The sequence below is a fragment of the Camelus ferus genome, chromosome 34 (assembly GCF_009834535.1).
Source record: "Camelus ferus isolate YT-003-E chromosome 34, BCGSAC_Cfer_1.0, whole genome shotgun sequence".
NCBI classification, from domain to species: Eukaryota; Metazoa; Chordata; class Mammalia; order Artiodactyla; family Camelidae; genus Camelus; species Camelus ferus.
This window is the reverse complement of record NC_045729.1, coordinates 10,050,625-10,072,946: the sequence shown is the minus strand read 5'-3', so window position 1 is coordinate 10,072,946 and position 22,322 is coordinate 10,050,625. Positions and strand designations below refer to the sequence as shown.

The 22,322-nt window shown below is 36.7% G+C and overlaps 1 protein-coding gene across 6 annotated transcripts in view; it reads left to right on the top strand.

Annotated features, from left to right (window-relative positions):
• Nucleotides 1-22,322, top strand: part of PIK3C2G (phosphatidylinositol-4-phosphate 3-kinase catalytic subunit type 2 gamma) — a 266,459-nt gene that overhangs the window by 78,237 nt on the left and 165,900 nt on the right. For 5 of the 6 annotated variants that reach the window (XR_004317065.1, XR_004317067.1, XR_004317066.1 and 2 more), the window contains 3 exons: nucleotides 4,202-4,333; nucleotides 11,099-11,213; nucleotides 16,432-16,562. Coding sequence is in view for 3 of the 6 variants with exons in the window: in XM_006192094.3 (XP_006192156.2) it covers nucleotides 4,202-4,333; nucleotides 11,099-11,213; nucleotides 16,432-16,562 (378 nt within the window). In the remaining 3 variants the exon portion in view is untranslated. The remainder of the gene's footprint in view (nucleotides 1-4,201; nucleotides 4,334-11,098; nucleotides 11,214-16,431; nucleotides 16,563-22,322) is intronic. The other variant, XM_032472849.1, reaches the window with a different exon arrangement.

Sequence of the window (22,322 nt, the reverse complement as noted above, 5' to 3'; positions counted from 1 at the left end):
TAAATGGCAGAACTAGTGCTCAGACCCACTCTGACTCCAAAGCTGAGGCTTTGACTGTGATTTTCGTACTATTTCTTACAACATATAAAATCTTGGGCTTAGTATTTATATTCTACAAATAGTTTTCACATCTTAAATTTAAAAATAAAACAAACTCTACTCCATTCTTTCAACAACAGCCATGCCATTTTTTTTCCTTGGCTCTGCAGCAAAACCCTCCCGAAGAGTTGTCTATTTGCACTTTCTTCAGTTTTTTCCCTTTACTCAAACATACTCCAGTCGGACTTTCATCATCTCTGCTCCACTGAAATTGACCATTAGAGTCAGCAGTGACCTGCATAGCTAAATGTATGTTTCTCAGTCTTCATCTTTCATGATCTATTAGGAGCATTTGGCCCTATTGATCTCACCCTCCATCTTGAAATATGCTCTCCACTTGGTTTCCACGTCCTTTTAGCTTCCCTTCTCCCTACCTGGACATTCATTCTCCAGACTCTTTTTTTCTCCCAGATGGACTGTCATCTCACCACTGAAGCCTCTTCTCGTTTGTATCTGTGCTTGCTCCTTTAGTCTTCTCTTAAATTCACATAGCTTTAAATGCCATCCATATGCCAAATTTATATCACCAACCCAGGCATCAGTCACAAACTTCACAGTTATATACTCAACATTCCTACAACTGAACTCTTGATCTTATACTCCAAACCTTTTCTACCCCTGGATGGCCACTCTGGGTGATCATTTCCAATTTTGATTGTTCAGGTCAATCCTTAGCCCGAATTTCCTTCTCTCAGACCCCATCTTCAGGGCCTCCTATAGGATTTCTCCCCAAAATATTTCCAGAATATTACTCCTCATCACTTTCATTGCCCTAGGCCAGTACCATCTCCCCTATGTTACTGCAGTAGACTTGTAATAGTCACCCCACTTCTCTTGCCTTTATAATCCTTCTCACACAGCAGCTAAAGTAATCTCTTTTAAAATGTAAGTCAGGCCACGTCATTCTTCTGTTTTATAATCCTGAAATCCTTCACTCAGACGAAAGTCAAAATCCATACAGTGATCTATAAATGAGTTCTATACAATGTGACTTTTTAAATCTCCTATTTTCACTCTCAAAAACTTATTTTGATTTTAGGAAAGCTATCTCATAGAGAAGAAAAGAACGTTTGAGAAATTTTAGTGTTTACTTACTTTTAAATAGTAGAGTAAGGCAAACATATGGTTAAAACTTGAGTTCTGTGCCAGCTGCTTGCATATAAAGAAGCAATCTAACTTCACTTATCGAATTGTCTCTTAAAGCATGTTTCTTTTTCTTGTCTAAAAATTCATTCCTTTGATTTTTCAATAGCCATGTAGAAGTTAATAAAAAAGATTTCTCAGTGAATGTGAAATTATTTTGGCTTTAGAAATCCGTATGTATTCAAGAAATGAATAAATATTTAGAAAGCATGTATTCTTACCCTAGAAGAATTTATTTTTATTAATAAAAATGACAAGATGGAGATTGGCAGTAACCATCCACTGTAACTTATCGAATTTTTTGTCATTCTTGATATGAAAAGCTCATTAATAGGGAAGTTATACATGAAGAAACCAGACTCAGTGAGAAAAAGAATTCTAGATTATGTGAGAAATAAAGTGAAATTATAGCTTCCATCCTAGCCCAGAAATATGAAAACTGAATTGAAAGTCAATTACAGGTAAAAGAGAGACCATTCAAGAAATTACTGTGCATTCCACAGGATCATCAACATTTTATGTTGAGTTTCAGAGTTTCTTTTAAGCTGAGAAATATGTCCACATTACATTGAATGAATATTATCCCTATGAAAGAATATGAAAGAAAATAAAGACTTTTAGTTTTTAGATATCTGAATGTATAATAATTTAATTTTTTAATCTAAATTTTGCTTATCTAGAAAAATAAATCATCTTCACACTAGTCTTTCCTCTATTTCCCTTCCCTACTTTTAACTAGAATTATATTTCATCTGTCCACAATGGCTAATATAAGTTATTACACTGTTGATTGAATAATGAATATAATGCTGATATACAACCTACCATTTGCCACGTGTTGTGTAATGTAATATTTGTTCCATTTTATGGACAAGAAAAACAAGGCTTAAAAAGGTTAAATGTACTCCTCAAGTAAGAACATCCTAATAGTCACAGAGCCAATGTTTGAATGCAGATATATGCAGATCCAGACCTCTGAATTTGTCTTCTTCACACATTGCTTACCTATTGACATCTATGAATTATTATTAACTTAATGACCTCATGCCCTCAACTGCACTTATTAACCCTCCCCCAACTTCCTCTTCTGTTTTCTATCAGCTAAAGTTACCCACTACAACATAACCTAGAAACCTAGACTCTATCTTTTAATCTTCATAGTCATATTCCACTAATATGCTGTCAGTCAAATATTAGTTATCCATTTTACCTCTAAAATAGCTCTTCTGTCTTTCCTCTTGTTAGAAGCTTTATTACCACCTGGATTTGGACCCTTTTCATCTCAGAGAACAGCACATTGAGGAAAGAGATGTGTACTCCTCAAAATCAGTTACGGTCGCAGGGCTGAATTAACTCCTCCTTATTCCTGAGGTTGTACTGCCTAGCCAATCACAAAAGGGGGTCACCAGTCTTATTTTACACCCACAGTAAGGACTGCTTCCAGTATCCAGATAAGATAGCCAACTTCTAGTATGAGAAGAGACTCAGTATTGCCTGAGGCCTCAACTGGGCCAACCTCAGCCGGCACTTTCCAACTGGATGATAGGCTTTGGTCATGATCAGTGCTCTAAGCATCACCTGCTACTCAAACAACTTGACTTCAAAGTTCAGCTGGGAATTACAAGGCCAGTGAATTCTATTCAAACTCCTCATGCCTAACAACATCAGCTATCATCCAGTGCAAGCTGCCCACTTGCTCTTCCAGTCACTTTCCTCTTTCTTCTTCCCCTTTCTTGGTGAAAGTCAGTTCCCACAAATCTTCCCTTATCTGCTAATCTCTGTTCCAATTTTCCCATTTCTCCATAGCATTCTCATCTTCTACTAAACATATTCCCCCATCTTAACCTCTTGAAAAATATCTCCTTGTCTCATAAATAGATCTCTGCTAAACACCATACTTCTCTTGAGATTCTTATAATAGAACCTGATCATTTCTATATAACCAAGATGACTCAATGAAGAGAAGAAAAGTACCCTTCTCCCTCTCATCCTTAGGGACCTCAGATTACACTCTCGACTTTCTGCCAAAAGGTGTTTCTCCTTAGGCACTTACCCCTCCCAACTGTACCCCTTCCAGTCTTAGAGTATCATTTATAACCTTCTAGATATTCTTACATATATTGATGGATTCAATGCCCAAATTCAGGTTTTTCCCACTGTTAACAATCCTGTGTTTCTCCTTAGCCACTTTTTTGGCCCATATCTACAATCAATCCAGGGGCTGAGTTTGAAGTTTCTTCACCTTGATGTATCTAGGAATGGTATCTCAGCCGCCAGCCCCCAAACTCCTGAAATCTCATCATCACCCAGAATAGCCCACATTTAAAATTATAAACAACTCTCTATACTCTCTCATTGAAATGTTTCCTTTTGCCATTAGGAAAAATCTCAAATTCTTTTGCCTGGCATGCAGAGTCCTTAAGCATTCTTGCCACCACCTGTCTTTCTAATTGCATCCTCTATGACCTTCCATACCAACTTAATTATATTCCTTGTTCTAGCCACAATGAGCCACCCACCAGTCCTTAGCTACACTTAATCTTTTCATGCATATATGACCTTGTCTATGCACTTTTCTTGAAATATTCTTTTCCAAATCTCAGTCTGATTGTAGCCATTTACTCTTCAAGATCCATTATGAGTTATTTCCTGCCCTCCTCCTAGTCCCTAAGACAGTGTTAATCATTCTTTCTTTTGTGCTTATAAACCGTAAGTGCTCAAGTTATTGTAGTTTTAAAAAATAAGCTTACATATCAAAATTTTAGCAGTCCCTATTGATTAACCAGTGTCATTATTCTGTGTACTTCTACTATATTTCTACTTTTACAAGATTAAACAGAAAAGAGGATGCCTCAATTCAAATAGTCAAAATATTTTTGTTGTATGACATTTTATTACAAGGAAATATTCATGAAAACATCATTGTAACTGGTTAGGTAATCTACTTCTTTATTTTAAGGATCAACTTTCCTCTTGAAATAAAGTCACTTCCAAGGGAATCCATGCTCACTATAAAACTGTTTGGAATTACCTGTGCAAACAACAGTGCAGATTTATTGGCCTGGACTTGTCTTCCACTGTTTCCAAAACAGTAAGTATATCATTTGTGATTATAATAAAATTCCCATCTTAATAAAACCTCCTTAGAACTAGATATTGTGCAGTATATGGCATAATAAGAAAATCAAGAAGACATTTTATTCTAAAATAGAGGTAGCTCAATATAAATCATGACTATTGAAAGCGAGACTGAAAAGCAAAATATAGAAATGGCCTTAGAAACAGGCCTCATGTTCAGCTTGTCAACTGGCTCATTTACAATGAAAAGGTATCAGCATGGCCAATCTCAATTTCTTTTCTTTCTCCGACCAGCCAATTTCTCTGTAATTACTAATTCAAAATGATTTAGATCAGTGCTGTCATTTAAAAACAATGTAAGTCATGGAATTCTGGCTAAAGTAAAATTATTCAGGGGAATTGGTTGACTGACCTTTTATTGCCAAGAAGAAGTATATGTTAACTTTAAGATGGTATTTTTCAGAAAAGTAAGCCAAATATGAGTTTAGATATTCCATCACCAGAACGATTTGCCAATGAGAAATTAACTTCTGGTTTAACTGTAAGGATTTGGAATTACTAATACTTAGGGTATTTAATAAAGTCAATTACATAATTTTCTATATTATTAAGGAAAATATATTTTAAATGAATCAACTTAGTTATTTTCACATGGCAAGACTTGCTTTAGAAACAAATTGTGAAATACAGGACCTTTGGAAAACTAGAAGCTAGGTTATAATTTCATTTTAATATCATATTATTATAAAGAATGTTTCTATCCCTTCTCGTTTAGAAAGATTTGATAATATAAGAATGTTAAGAAAATTCTTCCTCAGCTTTTAGTTCCCACATTTAGTCAATATAAATAAATATTATCCAAAGCAACTGTGATAATTTTTAAACATCATTTTTATTGGATTAATTCTGACGTGTGTGTGTGTGTTGCTCTTTTATTTGTTTTCATGTTATAGCCAGTTTCCACGTGTATGTTTCGTGAGGACAGGGAACATATTTTCTTTGTAATTCTGTCATCTAATATGGTAGCTCTTATAAACAGGCAATCAGTACAGGTTTGTTTACTAAATTGAATTGGAAAAAAATCAATCTCTATAGGAGATTTAGAATGAAATAAAATTTCAAACATCTATAAGAAGCAGTTTAGCCCTAAAAAGGAGTACCAACTGCTGTTAGCAGATATTTCAGAAATCTGATTTGTGGGCTAAGAACTTTCATTACTTCCTCCCCAGGAGCAGCTATGCAGGTGCCCTTCCTTCTCATGAGTGAGTTTCTTTTAAGTTTCAACTGCAGTATTTGTAAGATCTAGCATGTTTGTAGACTATATTTCTAGCCTTCACTGAAAACACATTTAATCCATTTTATTCCCTTCTATCATCTAACACGCTACTTTGCACATAACAGGCAATCAAAAAATATTAAATATATAAAAAGTTTGAAATACTTTTTCAAACTCATCTTCAAGGCTTTTTTCTACATGGTTATGATAGTAAAATACTGCCTCCATGTTGTTCTGTCACGTATCACTTACTACTGGTAAGCATTTTATATGTGAGTGATCACAGACAATAGGCATCTTTAAGTAATGCCTTCTGGGACTGATACTCAGTGAGGTTTTTCCTCAGGGAAAGTGGCAAAATTATGGATGATAAGCCATCACACAACTTACTTCAAAGAGCACGCCAATAAGCATTTGTAAGTATATTTCCAAAAGACCATTTCCTATGAAAATCAGAAAATCTCCCTCTCTCCTGGGATAAACAACTTAAAGAAATCCAGATCTTTTTAAGACATAAGAAATCCATCATGTCAGTCCACTGGGGAGATATAGTAACTCCCACGATGCTCATTGCTCTGAGTTACAAGGATTCTAATCCAATTTATTTGATGTAGGTATTTCCAGATCACAGCAAATAAGCCATTTAATTTCATTTCCTTTCTCGGAATGACCCCTGCCCATAAACTTTTGGTATTGAATCTGTCATTCATTACAATTTGAATTGCTCATACCTAGCCATGTGGAGTTGTAATAAGCATTTATGTCTTTTTTTTTTTTTCCAACATACAACCTGAAAATAAGCAGAATTAAGGGTTTCCTATCTCTTTGTGGCTTCCAGAAGTGGGTTTCAGGAGAATCAATGGAGATTAAACTCAGATATATTAGTTATGGCTGCATCAAGAGTGTCTACAAATAAAAATAAACTGACATTTTCAAGCACACAAAATCACCTTCAGTCCTATAAAAAATATGTTTCAAGTACAAAGGTAAAATTTTGCCCACAGAAGTTTTGTAATCCTCTCCTTTGCAGACAAGACTTCTATTGCTTCTGTATTCTGTGTTTGGTGTTCTATATTCGGTGTTCCATACTGCAGCAATGAAGTTATTCTTCCCTCAACAATTCCTATGAGCTACCTTCCCTACTTAAAGTCTACTTAAATTCAGAAAAATTGCGTGGTAGTTACTTAGCATTTCTAAGTTGTGATAAACTCCTTCAACACAGAGATTCTCAACCCTGATTGAGCAATAAAATCTCCTGGGGAGATTTTTAAAAAACCCAAAACCCAAGTGCCCCCCAAAATTCTAATTTATCTGGTCTGTGGTGGGGCCCAGGCACCAGTATTTTCAAAACTCTGGATATGCGTTAAAGCCCAGGAAAATTAGAATCTTTTACGGAATTTCAGAAGAGGCCTAAGTAAATCTTATTCCTTAGACTGTTGCCTGAGGAACCAACTCTAACCCCACTATAAATTATCATTTTGGATATATCCTTAAAATCAAATAATAAAAAAGTTCTGGATGAAAATTCCTTATCATTCTTCCTCTCTGTATAAGAAAGACCCTCAGAGCTCAACTAATTCAAATATCTCATTTACATGTGAATGATGAAGGAAGGTTAAGAGACTTGTTAGAGGTCACTGGGCTACTTAGGAATATAAGAGGAACCAGAATGAAAGGCTGACTCCTCCCCACTCCACGCGTTACTCCCTCAGGCTGTCTCCCTTCTTGCCCTTAGTGCCACGCGCTGCTCTGTGACCACACTGAAAACCTCACCACCATGCAAGGGGCTCCTGTCTCAGCCTTACCTGGGCTCTTCTCTTGGGTGTGAAGCCTGTTAGACCAATGAGAGTCAGAGTCTCAGAGTTTAATAATATCAGATTTTCTGAAAGTGCCAGCTGCTCAGTTTGGAAACTTTCTGTATTCTTGGCTCCAGAATATCAAGCTATGGATGCACAGAATCATATAGCCCAAAATGACAATAATTGTTTTATTCAAACCACTCTTTTTTTTTTTATTACGTGGGGAAACAGGAGCCCAGAGTGGGTAAACCAGCCCATCTGTTTTCCTGGTGCCATAGATTTTGGTTTGGTTTTTCTAAGCGTAGGAATTTGTACAATATTGAAGTTAAAAGGATCTTAAAGATAGAAATGTTAAATTTATCATTGTGGTCCTTTTCTTTAATGACAGTTTACTCAAAAACTCCATGTGTAAGAGCAGTTACATGTTGTTGGCTGGGGTGGGTGGGGTGTTGAAATTCTCGAGTCCAACCTGTTTGCCATCTCCTCTGTACCTTTCTGAAGTCTGCTCCCCCAACCACCAAGCCGTATGAAAACAAATATGAAACTTGAAAACCACTAATTTTGTGCAGGGAGCTCGAAGAAGGTAAGCCAAGTTGGGCTCGTTAATGACCGTAGGATTCAGATGTCTCTATATAAAGTCTGCTGCTCTTTCCCACGACAGGAAACTGTTTCCTGTATGTTTTGCCTTCATCATGTTTTTTTTCCATTTAATTTTAACTGATTTAATAAACCTTTCACAGGATTGTAATTTTAAAACTACTGGTGAGCCCCACCAACCTAGTGTTAAAAGTTTTCCATTTTCATCCTCTTTCTGAGACCACCAACACTTTTTGATGCATTCTTTGAACATCTTAATTCTTCTAATCATCTTCCTCGTCCTCTCATTTTTCTCTTCAGAGAAGTCTGTGGAAATTTATTTCCTCTACCATGCTTGCAATGTCTAAAAAGATGCTTGAATATATTCCATCATCAGAATATAAATTAACTAATATCAAACACGTAGATAACCCAAAGAAAGTGCCAATTTCTCCCTGAATTGCCTTAAAGTATATATTACATCAACCTCAGTTGGACAGCTACAAGTTCCTGCTCTCTGTGCCCTGTTGTTTGATATACCCCTTCGTACACATACTTGAATCATGAGTTCTGACTTCATTCTCCCTGTCTGCCTCAGGGTTAAGGCCAGGGTGACTGTTAATCCAGACTCCATCCAAGGAGAGGAATGGCACATACTGACACTTATTCTTGAGTCCCTTCATTCTTTGCAGGAATCAACTTGGATCACTCAGATTTTCAGAGTGAAATATGGCCAAGCCATATAAATATAGTAAGGCCATAAATATGATTCATTACACAACTTAGATGTGAAGAAAAAACGCAATTAATATATCACACTTTTCTTCATGAGCTCCCACCCTGCAACTAATGAGGAAAAAACTTTTCATCAATTACAAAAAATTAGTCAATTCAATAAGTTAAATAGTCCTTATAGAATAATGCAGTAAAAACACTCAGTCACTCAGATAGCTTCCTGACACCCTAATTCTCTTCTTAAGAGGGTATCTGGATACACAGGAAGAAAAGAAATAGATTATTTGGCCTGGTGATTTATGATATCCAAATCAAAGGCACTTTTTAAGCTGCTGGCTTTTTGTTACAGCTAGTGTAGCTTGTGGTGGGTGCTCTCCCGCCTTAATCCGGGGCTTACTGACACTCTCTGACTCGGGCTCTCGCAGGCACTGTAGACCCATCTGAGGTTTACCTGGGACTCCCAGTTGACCTCAGCTCAGATGGTCCTATCGGATGCCCTTATTACAGAGGCCTTTTGTCCCCACCCTGTGACCTCCTTTATAAAAACCCCCTCACAGGGGTTTCTTTTTCACAGCTTTTTCTAGATCCCATCTCTTCTGTACAGAAGCCAAAGAAGACCCAATAAAGCTAAAGATAGGAGTTCCTTTTGCCTGTATACCACATGGCCTCAAGTTTAAAGTCACGCCACAGGTTGGTACAGGAGCAGCTCAAGAGGTGATGTTCTTTCAGGATCCGAAACATGGAGGACAAAATGGAGCACCCCCCGCCCCCCAGCCTTCAGCACTGTGCTGTACTCACGCTTCTAACACTCCTCTCCGTCTGCCTTCCAAAGGCAGAAGAGGGCGAAACTGGGATACCTCTGTGTACCACATTCACTCTGTGTCTTCTGCTTCCGCCATCCCAAATTGCCAGAAAGTGGTGGCTTTTTCTTTTGCCCCATTCTCCATCCAGTGTGCCACATCACCTTCCGCACCCCTGTTAACTCTTTACCGTGAACAGGAATATTTTCTGTAAACGCCACGGAGAACATGAACGTGTCAGCCTTCCCAGCTTAGTGTTCGACCTTCTCTTTTCTGCATTCTGGCTGAAGCTAATCCAGAGCTTCTCCCAAGAGATGGATGCTTCAGACCATTTGGGGAAAGGTTATGTACTCTGAAAGGCAAAAGAGAAAAATCACAGTTCTAATCTTTACCCCATTGAGTTAACTTCTAGCTTGCTAATAATTCTGGCCCCTAGTAGTGTTATACTTAAAAAAAAAAAAAAAAAACCAACAACAAGTTTGTCCAGATGAGGGAGGAATAGAACAAAGGGGGAAAAAAGACTCTAAATTCATCCTGCTAAAAGATTATTCTTAGATCATATAAAAATATCTGCCCAGTAATGTTTGAAATTATACTCCTTTGGGCAGATCCTTTCTAACAATATCTCTAGATATGAAATATAAAAAAGGCAGGCCTCAGGAGGCTAAGGGTTTAAAAAGCTTTATTAGTTGGATTTTTTCTTCATATTTTGTATATCTGTGTGTTAAATGGCGAGGTAGAATTGTAAATTATTTTCAAAAAGACTCAGGTAATAAAGTTCTTTATGAACTTTAATTTTGTTGACTTTAAGTTCTATGGTTTTAATTTGGTATATTATAATCAAAGACTGTTCTCAGTGATCATTGGAACATTTTACCAATAATGTATATACAAGCCAGGTATAACTTCTTCTTAAATTCCTATAAGGATCTGTGGATTTGGATGTTACTGAAACTGTTAAAACTATCCGTGAATTCTTCCTGTCTGAAGTCTTTCCTGTATTTACTTTCATAAACTATGGTAATTTATAACATATTTTTAAATATTCAGAATATGAATAATCTTTCTATTTGTGCATAAAGAACCATTTCCTCCATGAAGTCCCACAACTATTTTGATTCTGCAAATCATATGCTAATTTAAATCTTTTCCTTCTATAAATTTAGAGCTCATGTCTTTAAAGATGCCCAGGGAATTTAGTCACTTGATGGAGCAAAAAATGTTAAGAGTTAACATCTTCATTGATTTAAGGGAGTTGTATTCCAAGAGTATAAATCTGAGATTCTTAGTCCCATCTTGTAATCAGCGCTGTTGGAAACTAAGAATAAATGCTACTTGTTAGAAACCATCGTGGAGACAATTTTCTCATGTGGAAATAAACGTAGGCGCCTATGAACATAGCCACGCGTGTGGTGTATTAGAAATGAGCCGTTAATCAGTACCTAGGCTTATGGAATATTGTGTTTCTCTTCTAGCTACTGAATGAAGCTACTGAAATAGCTGATTATGTTTATTCAAAAAATTATAGATAATAATAGCATCCCTCTGGAAATGACTTCTGTCTGTTTGTCTGTATGTGTTGTCTTTTGCAGCAGATTCATTCCCGGATCTGTGCTGTTCAGCATGACATTACAGCGTGAGCCTCCCATAGAAATGATAGCTCCAGGAGTGTGGGATATAAGCCAGCCATCGCCAGTGACCCTGCAGGTAAGTGGCAGGCTATGAGATGAAAGTACACGCAGCAAGTATTGGTTGATAAGTAGCCTGCTGTCAATTACAGAAACAATTTTCTTCCAGGATCACACATTTTTTAATAGTCTTCTCTTTCTGCAGCCTGCTGGGATTTGTGAAACCTCTCTGCTTTTATTTTGCATTCAGTATTCTCAAGGCTCTTCTCTCCCAACTTTTATAATAGCAATTTCAAGCCATTCTCCATCAAACACAGTCATGAAGGAGGGGGATGGAGTGTTGCCATGAGTCTACTCATTATACGTATTCATTTTTCTTTCCATTGTCTTAAAACAGTCATTAGTGTGTATACACCTGCCTCTGCACTGTGTCATGTTTCCTTAAAATCCCTTTTGTTGTATGTTTCCGAAATGACTAGCAATTAGCTGGATAGTTAGGAAGAAACTGCAAACAAAATCCATCTATCATACCTTCTTTTCTCTTAGAGGCTCTCTGCTTGCTGCAGTTTGTGATCGTGAGTAAAAGGCGGTTAATGATTCCAGGCTTTGGTCCTTTCTGCTGAGAGGATTTTTTTCTCACTCTCCTCACTCTTTCATGATTTTAAGTGATCATATTCATCAGATCCCTGAAGCATGGCCAGGCCCATACATGGAAGTGCAGGGAATATGGACTTTCCATCTCCCTAGAAAACCCGAGCAGCACACTCTCGAACAGATTTTCCAACCCTGGCACTACAGGCATTTTGCAGGGGACAGTTCTTTGTCGTGGGGGCTGGCCTGCGCATTGTGGGATCTTCGGCAGCGTTGCTGGCTTTCACCCACTTGAGGCCAGTAGCACCTCCCCAGTTCTGACAGTCACAAATGCCTCCAGATATTGTCAGATGACCTCTCGCAATAAAATTGCCCTCAGGTGAGGAGTACTGCACTAGAGGAAGCTAGTGGAGTCTCTAGGTTCATAAAATCTTCAGATTACGGTTTAGTGATGTGAGAGACAAAGTTTAGCAAAATGGACAGCAAGATGTTAAAAATGGAAGAGAAAAATAACACTAATAAAAATGTGACTTTCACTCCAAAGATGGGAGGAAGTCCTCCCCTGCCCTCTGCCCCCAGACTGTAGCCGAAAGTTCACTTCTGATCAGTGGACGTGATGATAAAAAAGAATGGTTGTTCAGGTTGGACCTTGGCACAGCATCATAGACACTCCGCATGTGATGGCTTACTGATTGGCAGGTGTTTCCTTGTAACAGGACAACTCACTTTCTTTAAGAAGATATAGGCGCTTTTTATCAGACTGTTTCTCACCAGATCCAAAACACCTGAACTTAACAAAAATCTTCCAAGTCTGACTATTACCAGAGCTTTGTGGATATGAATTTATGATTATCAGGGTCGTTAGCGGCAGTGGTAGGATGGGAGATGTTAGGGAAGCTATCAGATGAAACTCTCCTTGATTCTTCTCAGACGAGGAGAGCAGCTGCTTTATGAACACAGATCCTGGCAACTGGAATCTGAAGGCAAGTTTCAAGTATTCAACAGCAGCATAGATTTCCAAGTAGGGACCTGGAGGCATGACAGAATTTATCTTATAAAAAAAGGAGGGAACGTGGAAATCATTCACCAGTATGCAGAAATGTTAAGTTAGCCTATTTTTACAAAATAATTTCAAATGGTATAGACAGAGAGGGAAACTTCTCAGAATATTTTTAATTGATGATGAAATATACAAAGTAGTAAGAGTTATTAAGGTATTAAAGTTAAAATCCTTAATAACCAGTATCAGTCTAATTACATACAGCTAAATTTAGAGCAGAATTTTCAACCTAAAGGTTATGAGATGGTGAGGAAATTAGAAGCAAGTTCTGCAACCAGTGTTTGTGTTAAGGAGTCAGTACGGGTCTCAGGGAAAGACATCAAGCTGAGAGAGAGGAAATCTGGAATCTAGCTTTAGCTCTTAAACAGTAAAATTTATGACCGTGAACAAGTCACCTGCCCTTCAGTTTTCACCTCCGTACAATGAAAGGATTGTGCTAGGCCTCTCCGACTTCTTTCAGGTCAGTACTTCCCTGATTGCCTGTGTTAGATTGACAGTTACTACCCCACTATTGCTACCCCAGTGTGGTAAGGGATATGTTATGTCACAGAACTTGATTTCTTCAAGTCAGTCATTTTTTCTTTCCAAGTTCTATGCTGCTGACTGGAGGCAGTGGATAGAGCAAAGCAGATGTGAGTTCAGACTCGGAGACAGATTATTATATGACTCCATCATCTGGGTCTCCCTCAGCTTCCTGCCTCTCCTCATCTGCAGCCTGAGAGAATGACTCCATCACCGTTCAAGCACTATGAGCAGAGTTATCTTAGTTAATGTTGCTCTTGTTCTATTTTATGCTTCTCTACTTCTTCACCTTCCCGTTGACGTCTGAATTCACTGTATTCTGGTTTATTTGTCCTCACCACACTGAACTGCTGTCAGGTAAGCCACTATTTCCTAGTTGCCAAATCCAGTGGTGACTTTCAGTCCCCTTCATACTGGCCCTCTCTCTGCAGTTTCTGGTGCTGTCTCTTCCCCACAAACCTCTCCCCTGGCTTTGCTGTTACTGCGCTCATCTTTCTCTTCACATTCTCCCGTTATCCTTTCTCTGTCTTCTTCCCAGGCTCCCCTTCTTCTGCTTGTCCTCACTATTGATAGTTCTCGAGGATTACACCTACTGCCCATTGCTATTCTCAGATTTATTCTCCCTGAAAGAATTTCTTTTTAACATTTTATTGAAATATAAGTCACATACCATACAGTCCTCACATTTACAGTGTGTAGTTCATTGTTTTTTAGTATTTTCACAGATACATGCATCTCTCACCAGTGTCAATTTTAGAGCATTTTCATTACTTCATAAAGAAATCCCCCCCAAAAAAGAAAGAAATCCCATAACTTTTAGGTATTCTGCAACTCTAAGCAACTATTAATATACTTTCTGTCTCTATAGATTCACTTATTCTGCACATTTTGTGTGAGTGTAATCATACAATATGTGTTCTTTTGCAGTTGACTCTTTCACTGAGCATAATGTTTCAGAATTCATCCACGTAGTAGCATATATCAGAATTCATTTCTTTTTTATTGTTGAGTAATATATTGTATGGCTATACCACACTTTATCCACTCGTTAGTCAGAATACATTTAGATCGTTTCCACCTTTTGGCTATTAAGAATAGTGCTGCTATGAACATTCATATGCTACTTTGTGTGTGAACATATGTTTCATTTATCTTGGGTAAATACTCAGCAGTGGAATTGCTGGGTCTCATTCATTTCTAAGATTTAATTCACAGTATTTTGCAGATTCACTTCTAAGTCTGTATCTTTAGTTCAGACTCATTTACACCACAAGCTTCAGACAAATACAGGCACGTGCCTGCTTAGATTCTCACCCGGATATCCTGGAGACTGCTTCAAAGACAAAACATCCCAAACGGAACTCACCATCCTCTCAAAATTGCTTTCACCCCCTAAATTATTTATGTCTGTTCATGCCCCCACATACACCTGTTTGACTTGTCTCCTCCTTCTTTCTCTCTAGTCGTGTTTGGTCCACACTGTATTCTGCCAGCTTCTCTCCTGTATGTTCCTCAGGTCTGTCCTCACAATTCCCCACCTCATCTGCCCTCGTTCAGCAGTTCTGTCTTCCTTTACAATAGTTTAGCTTTTTCTCGTCTTAAGTTTTGTCATTCTCCAACCCCAAATCCACCAGTGTGACTCTTCTAAAAAGTAAATTGGAACTGCCACTCTCCTGCGTACGCTCCTTGTAACTCAGCACCACCTGGAGAATGAAGGACAAGCCCTAAAGTGCAGCCCCCTCTCGTTGTTTCTCTTGCCGCTCCTTGTCTGACACTTCAGGCTCCAGCAGCATTGAAAAGATTGTAGTTTCTGACACGTGCTGTCCTGCTTTTGCCCACGTGCGTTTCTGAATACTGTTCCCTGCCTGCCATGTGTCTACAGTCTTCCCATCTCCCACTGCCCACCCCTCGGGCTTAGTGTCTGTATTAATATTCACTTTTTAAGATCCACAGACCCTCCTCTAGGAATCTCTCCCTTACCCTCTCCTCTCTTTCCACTCCAAGCAGGATGAAGTGCTCTTCCTCTGTCTTCACATAATGACCAGTAAGATTTTTATCAACACATTTACCACGTTCTGTTTCTTTCTCAATGACTTCTTTCCATTGACTTCTTGATTTCTGAGGACATTGACAGTGTTTGATCCCCAGAATCTAGCACAGTACCTGGAATATAATTTGTTACATTAATGATGTGTCCATACCTCTAATCACTGCAATAACCAAACCTATAGGTATTTCTAAACTTAGCACTTTGGTCTGCTTATTAGAATCCAGATACCACAATGCTCGGTTTTTCCTTTTATGTAAGCAGTCCTTTTCTTGAAACCATACTTATCTATACAAAGTATTTTACTTTACCTAACATTTCGTTGCCTGCCTTATCCTCCATTATCAGTGATGTTGGGAGAGGCAAAGTCTTATTATTGATACCTGATCCTTAGAACACAGTACATTTTGTGTCCTAATGTACCATGGGTTCTTTTTTTCTTCACTCCTGACCACCATATGGGTCCCTCTTTCTCAGCTCCTTCCCTGAGACTCACAGCAACTGCCTTCCAGTCGGTAGGCATCCTTCCTTCCCTTGAACTGCTGTTGAACTTACGATCTAATGTTTGGGTGCCTTATAATATCCAAACTACATCCGCAGTTGAGGTTGCAGTTCTTTGAGCAAACTGACAGAATCATGGGGGCCTGAGCAAGCCCGTGGACACCTTGTCACCACGGTTGTGGGACATGGACACTAGGGACATTCACAGCAGCCTACTTCAAGGAATTCCAAATCATAGTGGGAGCCATGGTGGCCAAGTGTGAATGGGGAAGGCTGTGGGAGGAAGTGAAGCAATGAATAAATGACACACAAGGAGCCAATATTCAGATGTATAAGGAAATGTGAATTAGAAGTTTGGATGACCAGATCTGAATATTTTATTGTCTATATGTATTTACATGCACTATAATGTATATGTCAGTCAAACTATAATAATTCTACCTAATAAAACTAAAAACAAAAAAAAAAACAGAAATTTTCTTTTACTTTAGTTTCTACAAATCTGAGATAGAGATTATTAAATTAATAATGTATTTTCAGGCATTCAATACATTGCAAACCATATTTTTATTTCAGATTGATTTTCCAGCCACTGAGTGGGAGTTTATGAAACTGGATTCTGAAGAGAATAGAAGTGATCTTGAAGAACCACCAAAAGAGTGTTTAAAACATATTGCCAGACTGGCACAGAAACTGTCTCCCTTACTGTAAGTGCCCCAGTTCTTGTGAGTGACTTTTGCCTGCTGTTCACGATATCATCAGTCATGCTGGAAGCACTCATATCTTTAAAGCGGAACCTTCCTTCTCACATAACTCCTTTCATTTCCTAAAGTCACGCCTGTTGGATGGATCAACTAATGTGTAGGAGCTCAATCAGTCATTTTATGTATTTTTTAAAGATTTTTTTTTTTGTGGCATGTAGCAACTTTAACTTTGGTCAAAGGAAAAATAAAAAGATTGGAAAACATTCAGTTCAAAACAACAAAGCAGAGACTGATGGATATATATCAGCATTAATTGCTCAACTATCCTTCAAGTAGGTAGAATAATGTTTTAGTAAACAGGAAAAAGAAAAATTTAATTATGATGGCAGATTAGAAAGAACGGACATAAATCAGGTTTTAATACCACTAAATTGGTAATTAAGGAGTACTTAAATTTTGTCAAACAGTAATTGCCCAGGGGAAAAAAAACTCAGGAAGAATTTCAAAAGAATACTAATTCTCTCTTTGTACTCACTATTTATTCTTACTATTTGGTAATATCTAAGCCACAAGTTGTGGGTTACTAACATGCCAAAAGCATAAAACTAAGAAAGCAACTCTCTCTCAGAGATTCTCTCTCTCTCTATCTCTCCCCCTTTCCATGTATATGTATATACACTATGATAAAATATATAACATAATAAAGCATTTTATTCCAATAATAAATTATGTAAAGATTTTGAAGGGGGCTGTAACGTGATCTGAATAATCTTTTTGAATGATCCCTTTGACTGAACATTGAAGAATGGATTGGAGAGGAAGGAAGAGTGGAAACAAGTAGTACAACAGAGTAGCTGATATAATATTTTAGGCAGGAGGTCATGGTCACCAGAACTAGGGTGATGGCAGTGGATGCTGGTAGTAATGGCTAGAGCTGTGAGCATATTTTGGAAGTTGCAGTGGATGCTGGTAGTAATGGCTAGAGCTGTGAGCATATTTTGGAAGTTGAGAAGACATAACTTGATGACTAATAGTAAATAGAGGTTAAGCCAATTGAGAAACCAGGAAGAATCAAGTTAAGTCAACGAAGAATATAAGGTTTTGAATTGATCAACTGGGCAGCTGTTAGAGTCTTTTTTCTGGAGGAGAAGTCAGTTTGAGACCTTCTAGACTGAGGTGCTGAATGTGATCTTGGGTACTCTTGTTGCTGCCCTGGTCTCTAATTTCAACTCGTCTTACTCTTTTCCTCATTCACTTCAAGCCGATGACATCAGTTTCCTTCACATATTTCACATGTGCTGTTCCTCTCCCATCTCAAGTCCTTTCTATTTGGTGTTTCCTCTACATGAAATACTCCTTCCTACTTCTTCACGTGACTGAATTATCTCTCCTGTAGTTCTTAATGTGATCTTCGCAAAGAGGACCTTCTTTGATAACTCAATCTAACGAAGTTTTTCTCTACTATCTATCTTACTACCTTTTATGTCATCACACTTAACACAATATATTGTCATCTTCTTCATTAATGTATTTTTTTCTCTTTAGTTTATAAGAACTGAGAGAACAAAGAACCTGCCTGTCTTGTTTGTCACATTTCCAGTGCTCTACACTGTGCCTGATAAGTAATATGTATAAAATAAATGTTGTAATGAATAAAGTTCCTTTGCATACAGTGTGGTAGAAAAATTAGCTTAAGGGTTGAAAATGATGAAAGATACTTGTAGTCCTCATGACTCATATTTTGATGATCCATTGTCATACTAGACTGCTGTCATCTTAACTTGGTGAAGCATCTTTCTGCCCTCCTTACTCAAAAGTATAAAACCTTACATTTAAGTGTGTCACATATCAGAGGCTAATATATTTGTAATGAGAGATTTTTAAAATTTAAAAAGGTGCTATACTTTGACATTTAAATATATTAAAAATGTCAAAACTAACAAATAATAAGCACAGTAACTACCTTTAAATATTAAAGGTTTGTGTTTTTAAATGAACCCCAGTGAATTTTAACTGGTTTTATACTTCAGCTTCTATTTAAGTGAATAACTTATACATAAAATAAGCAACGTTTTCCTGTTTCACCCACTCAAGTACAATTACTAATGCTCAGTAGAGTACAATTTCATTCTGCACTGTGAAAACAGATGGAGAACAGCCTTCAATATGGTAAAACTTATGTTAGAATTAGATTAAATTCATTTTCAAAATACCACATTTTATCATTTAGTTGGTGACTTAATTGTTCCTTCTTCCAAATTGATCAAATGTAATCAGTCAAAAAGTTCAGACTCAGTGAAATTTAATGAAAATATACCCTTACAATTTGTAAAAATAAGAAAGAATACCTTCTTCATGGCAACTAAAAGAATGTGTCTGATGTAAAGAAAATTCCAGGGTATAAGATACAAAAAGTTTGTTTTGAAACAAATGCTTCTACTTCTAGCTGTGAAGATTACCTATGACTAGACTAACCCTCCTGACTTAAAGAAATACGACACAAATACAAATGAAACAACTGGTTTCAGAAACTGAATAGGCAGGGCTTGAGGGGAGCCCATGAATAAAGTGGCTTTCAGCCCACAGGCATTTTCTGTATCATAGCTCCAGGAGGTATAATTAAGAAGAGCATGTAGGTCTTGCTGAGATTAACCAAAAAAAAAAAAAGCAGCAAAGATCAGTTTAATGAGGCTGAGGCAGCTGGAATTTCCAGAGCATAATAGTGGAGAAAAGGAAGATATACAGGGTAGGAGCCACAGACATAGGTACTGGGGTCCCCTTAAATATTTAGCTGAGTACTAAACTACTCATAAGCAGAGATTTTCTAGGGACTGCAAAAGAAGCACTACAGGGAGATGTGAAATAAATGTAGATTCTAGAAGTTGTGCAACGCTGGGAGACATAGAAATTCTTGCCGGTGAGAATGGAGAAGGATCAGAGGATGCCTCAGGCATTCAGTAAAGAAACCAGAAAGATGCATATTAGGAATAAGTGTGCTGTAGCCTGAGATTAAGGACCATGCTAGGCCTAGTCTGGCAAATCGTACAAACAAGCCTCAAAGGATCCAGCTGATCTGCTAGTAATTAAATTGCCTGCTAAAAAATGAAAATATTTAACACTCAAAATACAGCAAAATGCAGGCTCTCAACAATGCAGCAATTTAAATGTTAGACATAGAAAGAGTGAGAACATATAACCATAGCCCAGGATGGGGGCAAGCAGTTAACAGAAACAGATCCAAATATTTTTAAGTTAGCAGATAATTATTTCAATATGACTATTATAAAGACATTTATGGATTTAAATAAAAAGATACATGTGAGTGAACAAATAAAGCCTCAGTAGAAAAATGGAAATTTAAGAACTGAAAAACAATATTTAATTTTTAAAAATCACTGGAAGGTTTAATAGATTGCATAATCAAGAAAAAAGAACAGTGAGCTTGAGAAAGGGCAACAGAAATCATACATGTTGAAGTACAGAAAGAGCAAAAACATCCTGAAAATAGCCTTGTGACCTCTGGGACAGTATCAAGCAACATAATATGTGTATATTGGACACACAAGAGAGAAGAGATTGAGGTAAAAAAAGAAATACTTAAAGTGAAAATAGCCAAAATTTTGTAAGTTTGATTAAAAAAATCAACTCACAAATAAAAGAAGTTTAGTAACTCCTTAGTAGGCACATGGGTGCGCACGCGCACACACACACACACACACACACACACACACACATCACCTAAGCACATTATAGTCAGATTTCTGAAAACTAAAGATAAACATACTTTTTTTTTTCCCTAAAGCATCAGAGAAAATCAGCAAGTTGCATTCATGGAAACAACTCTAATTCTGCAGATTTCTCATTAACTGCAGATTTCTCATTAGAAACAATGGAAGCCAAGACATTAGAACATTATCTTGCATTTTGGAAGAGGAAAAGAAAATCTATCAACTTAAAATTCTATGTTCAGTAAAATTACATTTCAAAAATGAAGACAAAATGAAAACATTTTCAATTCAACACAACTGAATTAGTTTATTATAAGCGCGTCTGTACTATTAGAAATGTTAAAGAGAATACTTCACGCTGAAAGAAGTGGTAACTGAATGGACACTCAAAACTACAAGAATAAATGAAAAGCATCACAACAGGAAAATAAGTATATAATAAAAATATTTTTATTTACACATTTGTTTATTTATTTAAAAATAATTAACCATTAAAAATCACAATGTACAGCTGGGTTTGTAATATATAAAAATAAAATGTATAACAACTATAATAAGAATGAGAAATTTAAAAAAAGTGTAGTGTTCTAAGGTCCTTATAGATAGGGTAGTGTAATATTAATTGTGGTTGGCTGTGATAGGCTAAAAAAAATATTGTGATCCCTAGAGAAGCCACATCCCCAAATTTTAAGAGTACATTTAAAAAGCAAAAAGACAACAAAATTTAAAATTTTAAAAATCCAAAAGAAAACCAGAAAAAAGAAGAAATAGTTTGGACAAAAAAATTAATAGCAATATGGTTGATTTAAACCCAACCATGTCAATATTCTGTTAAATATAAATGAATAAAAACTTCAGTTAAAAGGCAGAAAATGTTAGCCTACATTACAAAAATAATATCCAACTTTATGCAGCTATATATAGGCATATATTTTAAATATAAGGATTCAGCTAGATTAAAATTAAAAGAATGGGAAAAGGTATACAAGGAATCGTACCATCTTGATATATTTTGAAAAGAAATTTGATAGAATTCAATATCCATTCATGATTAAAAACTCACAAAACTGGATATAGAATGGAACTTCCTCAACCTTAAAATTCTGAGTTAAATCTAGTTCTATGGAAGAATCTAGAGTTAATAACATATTAAATTGTCCAAGAATGAGTGTTTCCCTCTAAGACTGGAAACAAAACAAGGATTTTTGTCTAAATATTCCTCTTCAGTGTTGTAGTGGAAGTCCTAGCCAGTGCACTATGGCAATAAAAATAAGTTTTAAATGTGTAAAGTTGGAAAGAAAGAAATAAAACTAACTCTATTTTCAGAATGATTATGTAAGATCATAGCATTTGAGATTAATGTACAAATTACTACTGTATCCCAGTTAAAAAATATTATTTTAAAAAATTCTGTTTACACTATTAAAATCTCTACACCTAAAAGTAAAAAAAAAAAATTGCTAAGAGAAATTAAAGAAAGCCTAAGTAAATGGAAGGATATACCATGTCATTGATTAGAATAATCTCTATTGTTAAGATGACAGTTCTATTTCTCCCGAAATTAGTGCTATAGATAAAACTATACACCCATTAGAATGGGTACTATTTCAAATAGGCAAAATCAAGTGTTGGCAAGAATGCCATAAATTGGATCTATCATACTCTGCACATAATAAAGTGTTACAGCCACTTCGGGAAATAGTTTGACAGTTTCTTCAAAAGGTAAACAAACACCTGACAATCAATCCAAGTCATTCCCCTCCTAGGTGCTTTCAGGGAGAAATTAAAAATACTTCCGTACAAATGCATGCACATAAATGTTCACAGCAGCTTTATTCATAATATCCCAAAATAGGAAACAACCCAAATGTCCATCAGATTTGGGAAAGGATAAGCAAACTGATAGATTCACATAAAGAAATAGTACTCATTAATTAGAAGGAATAAGCTGATACACTCAACAATATGGATAATTTCGAAAAACAATTTGTACTGAGTGAAAGAAATTATACACAAAAGAATATTGACTCTGATT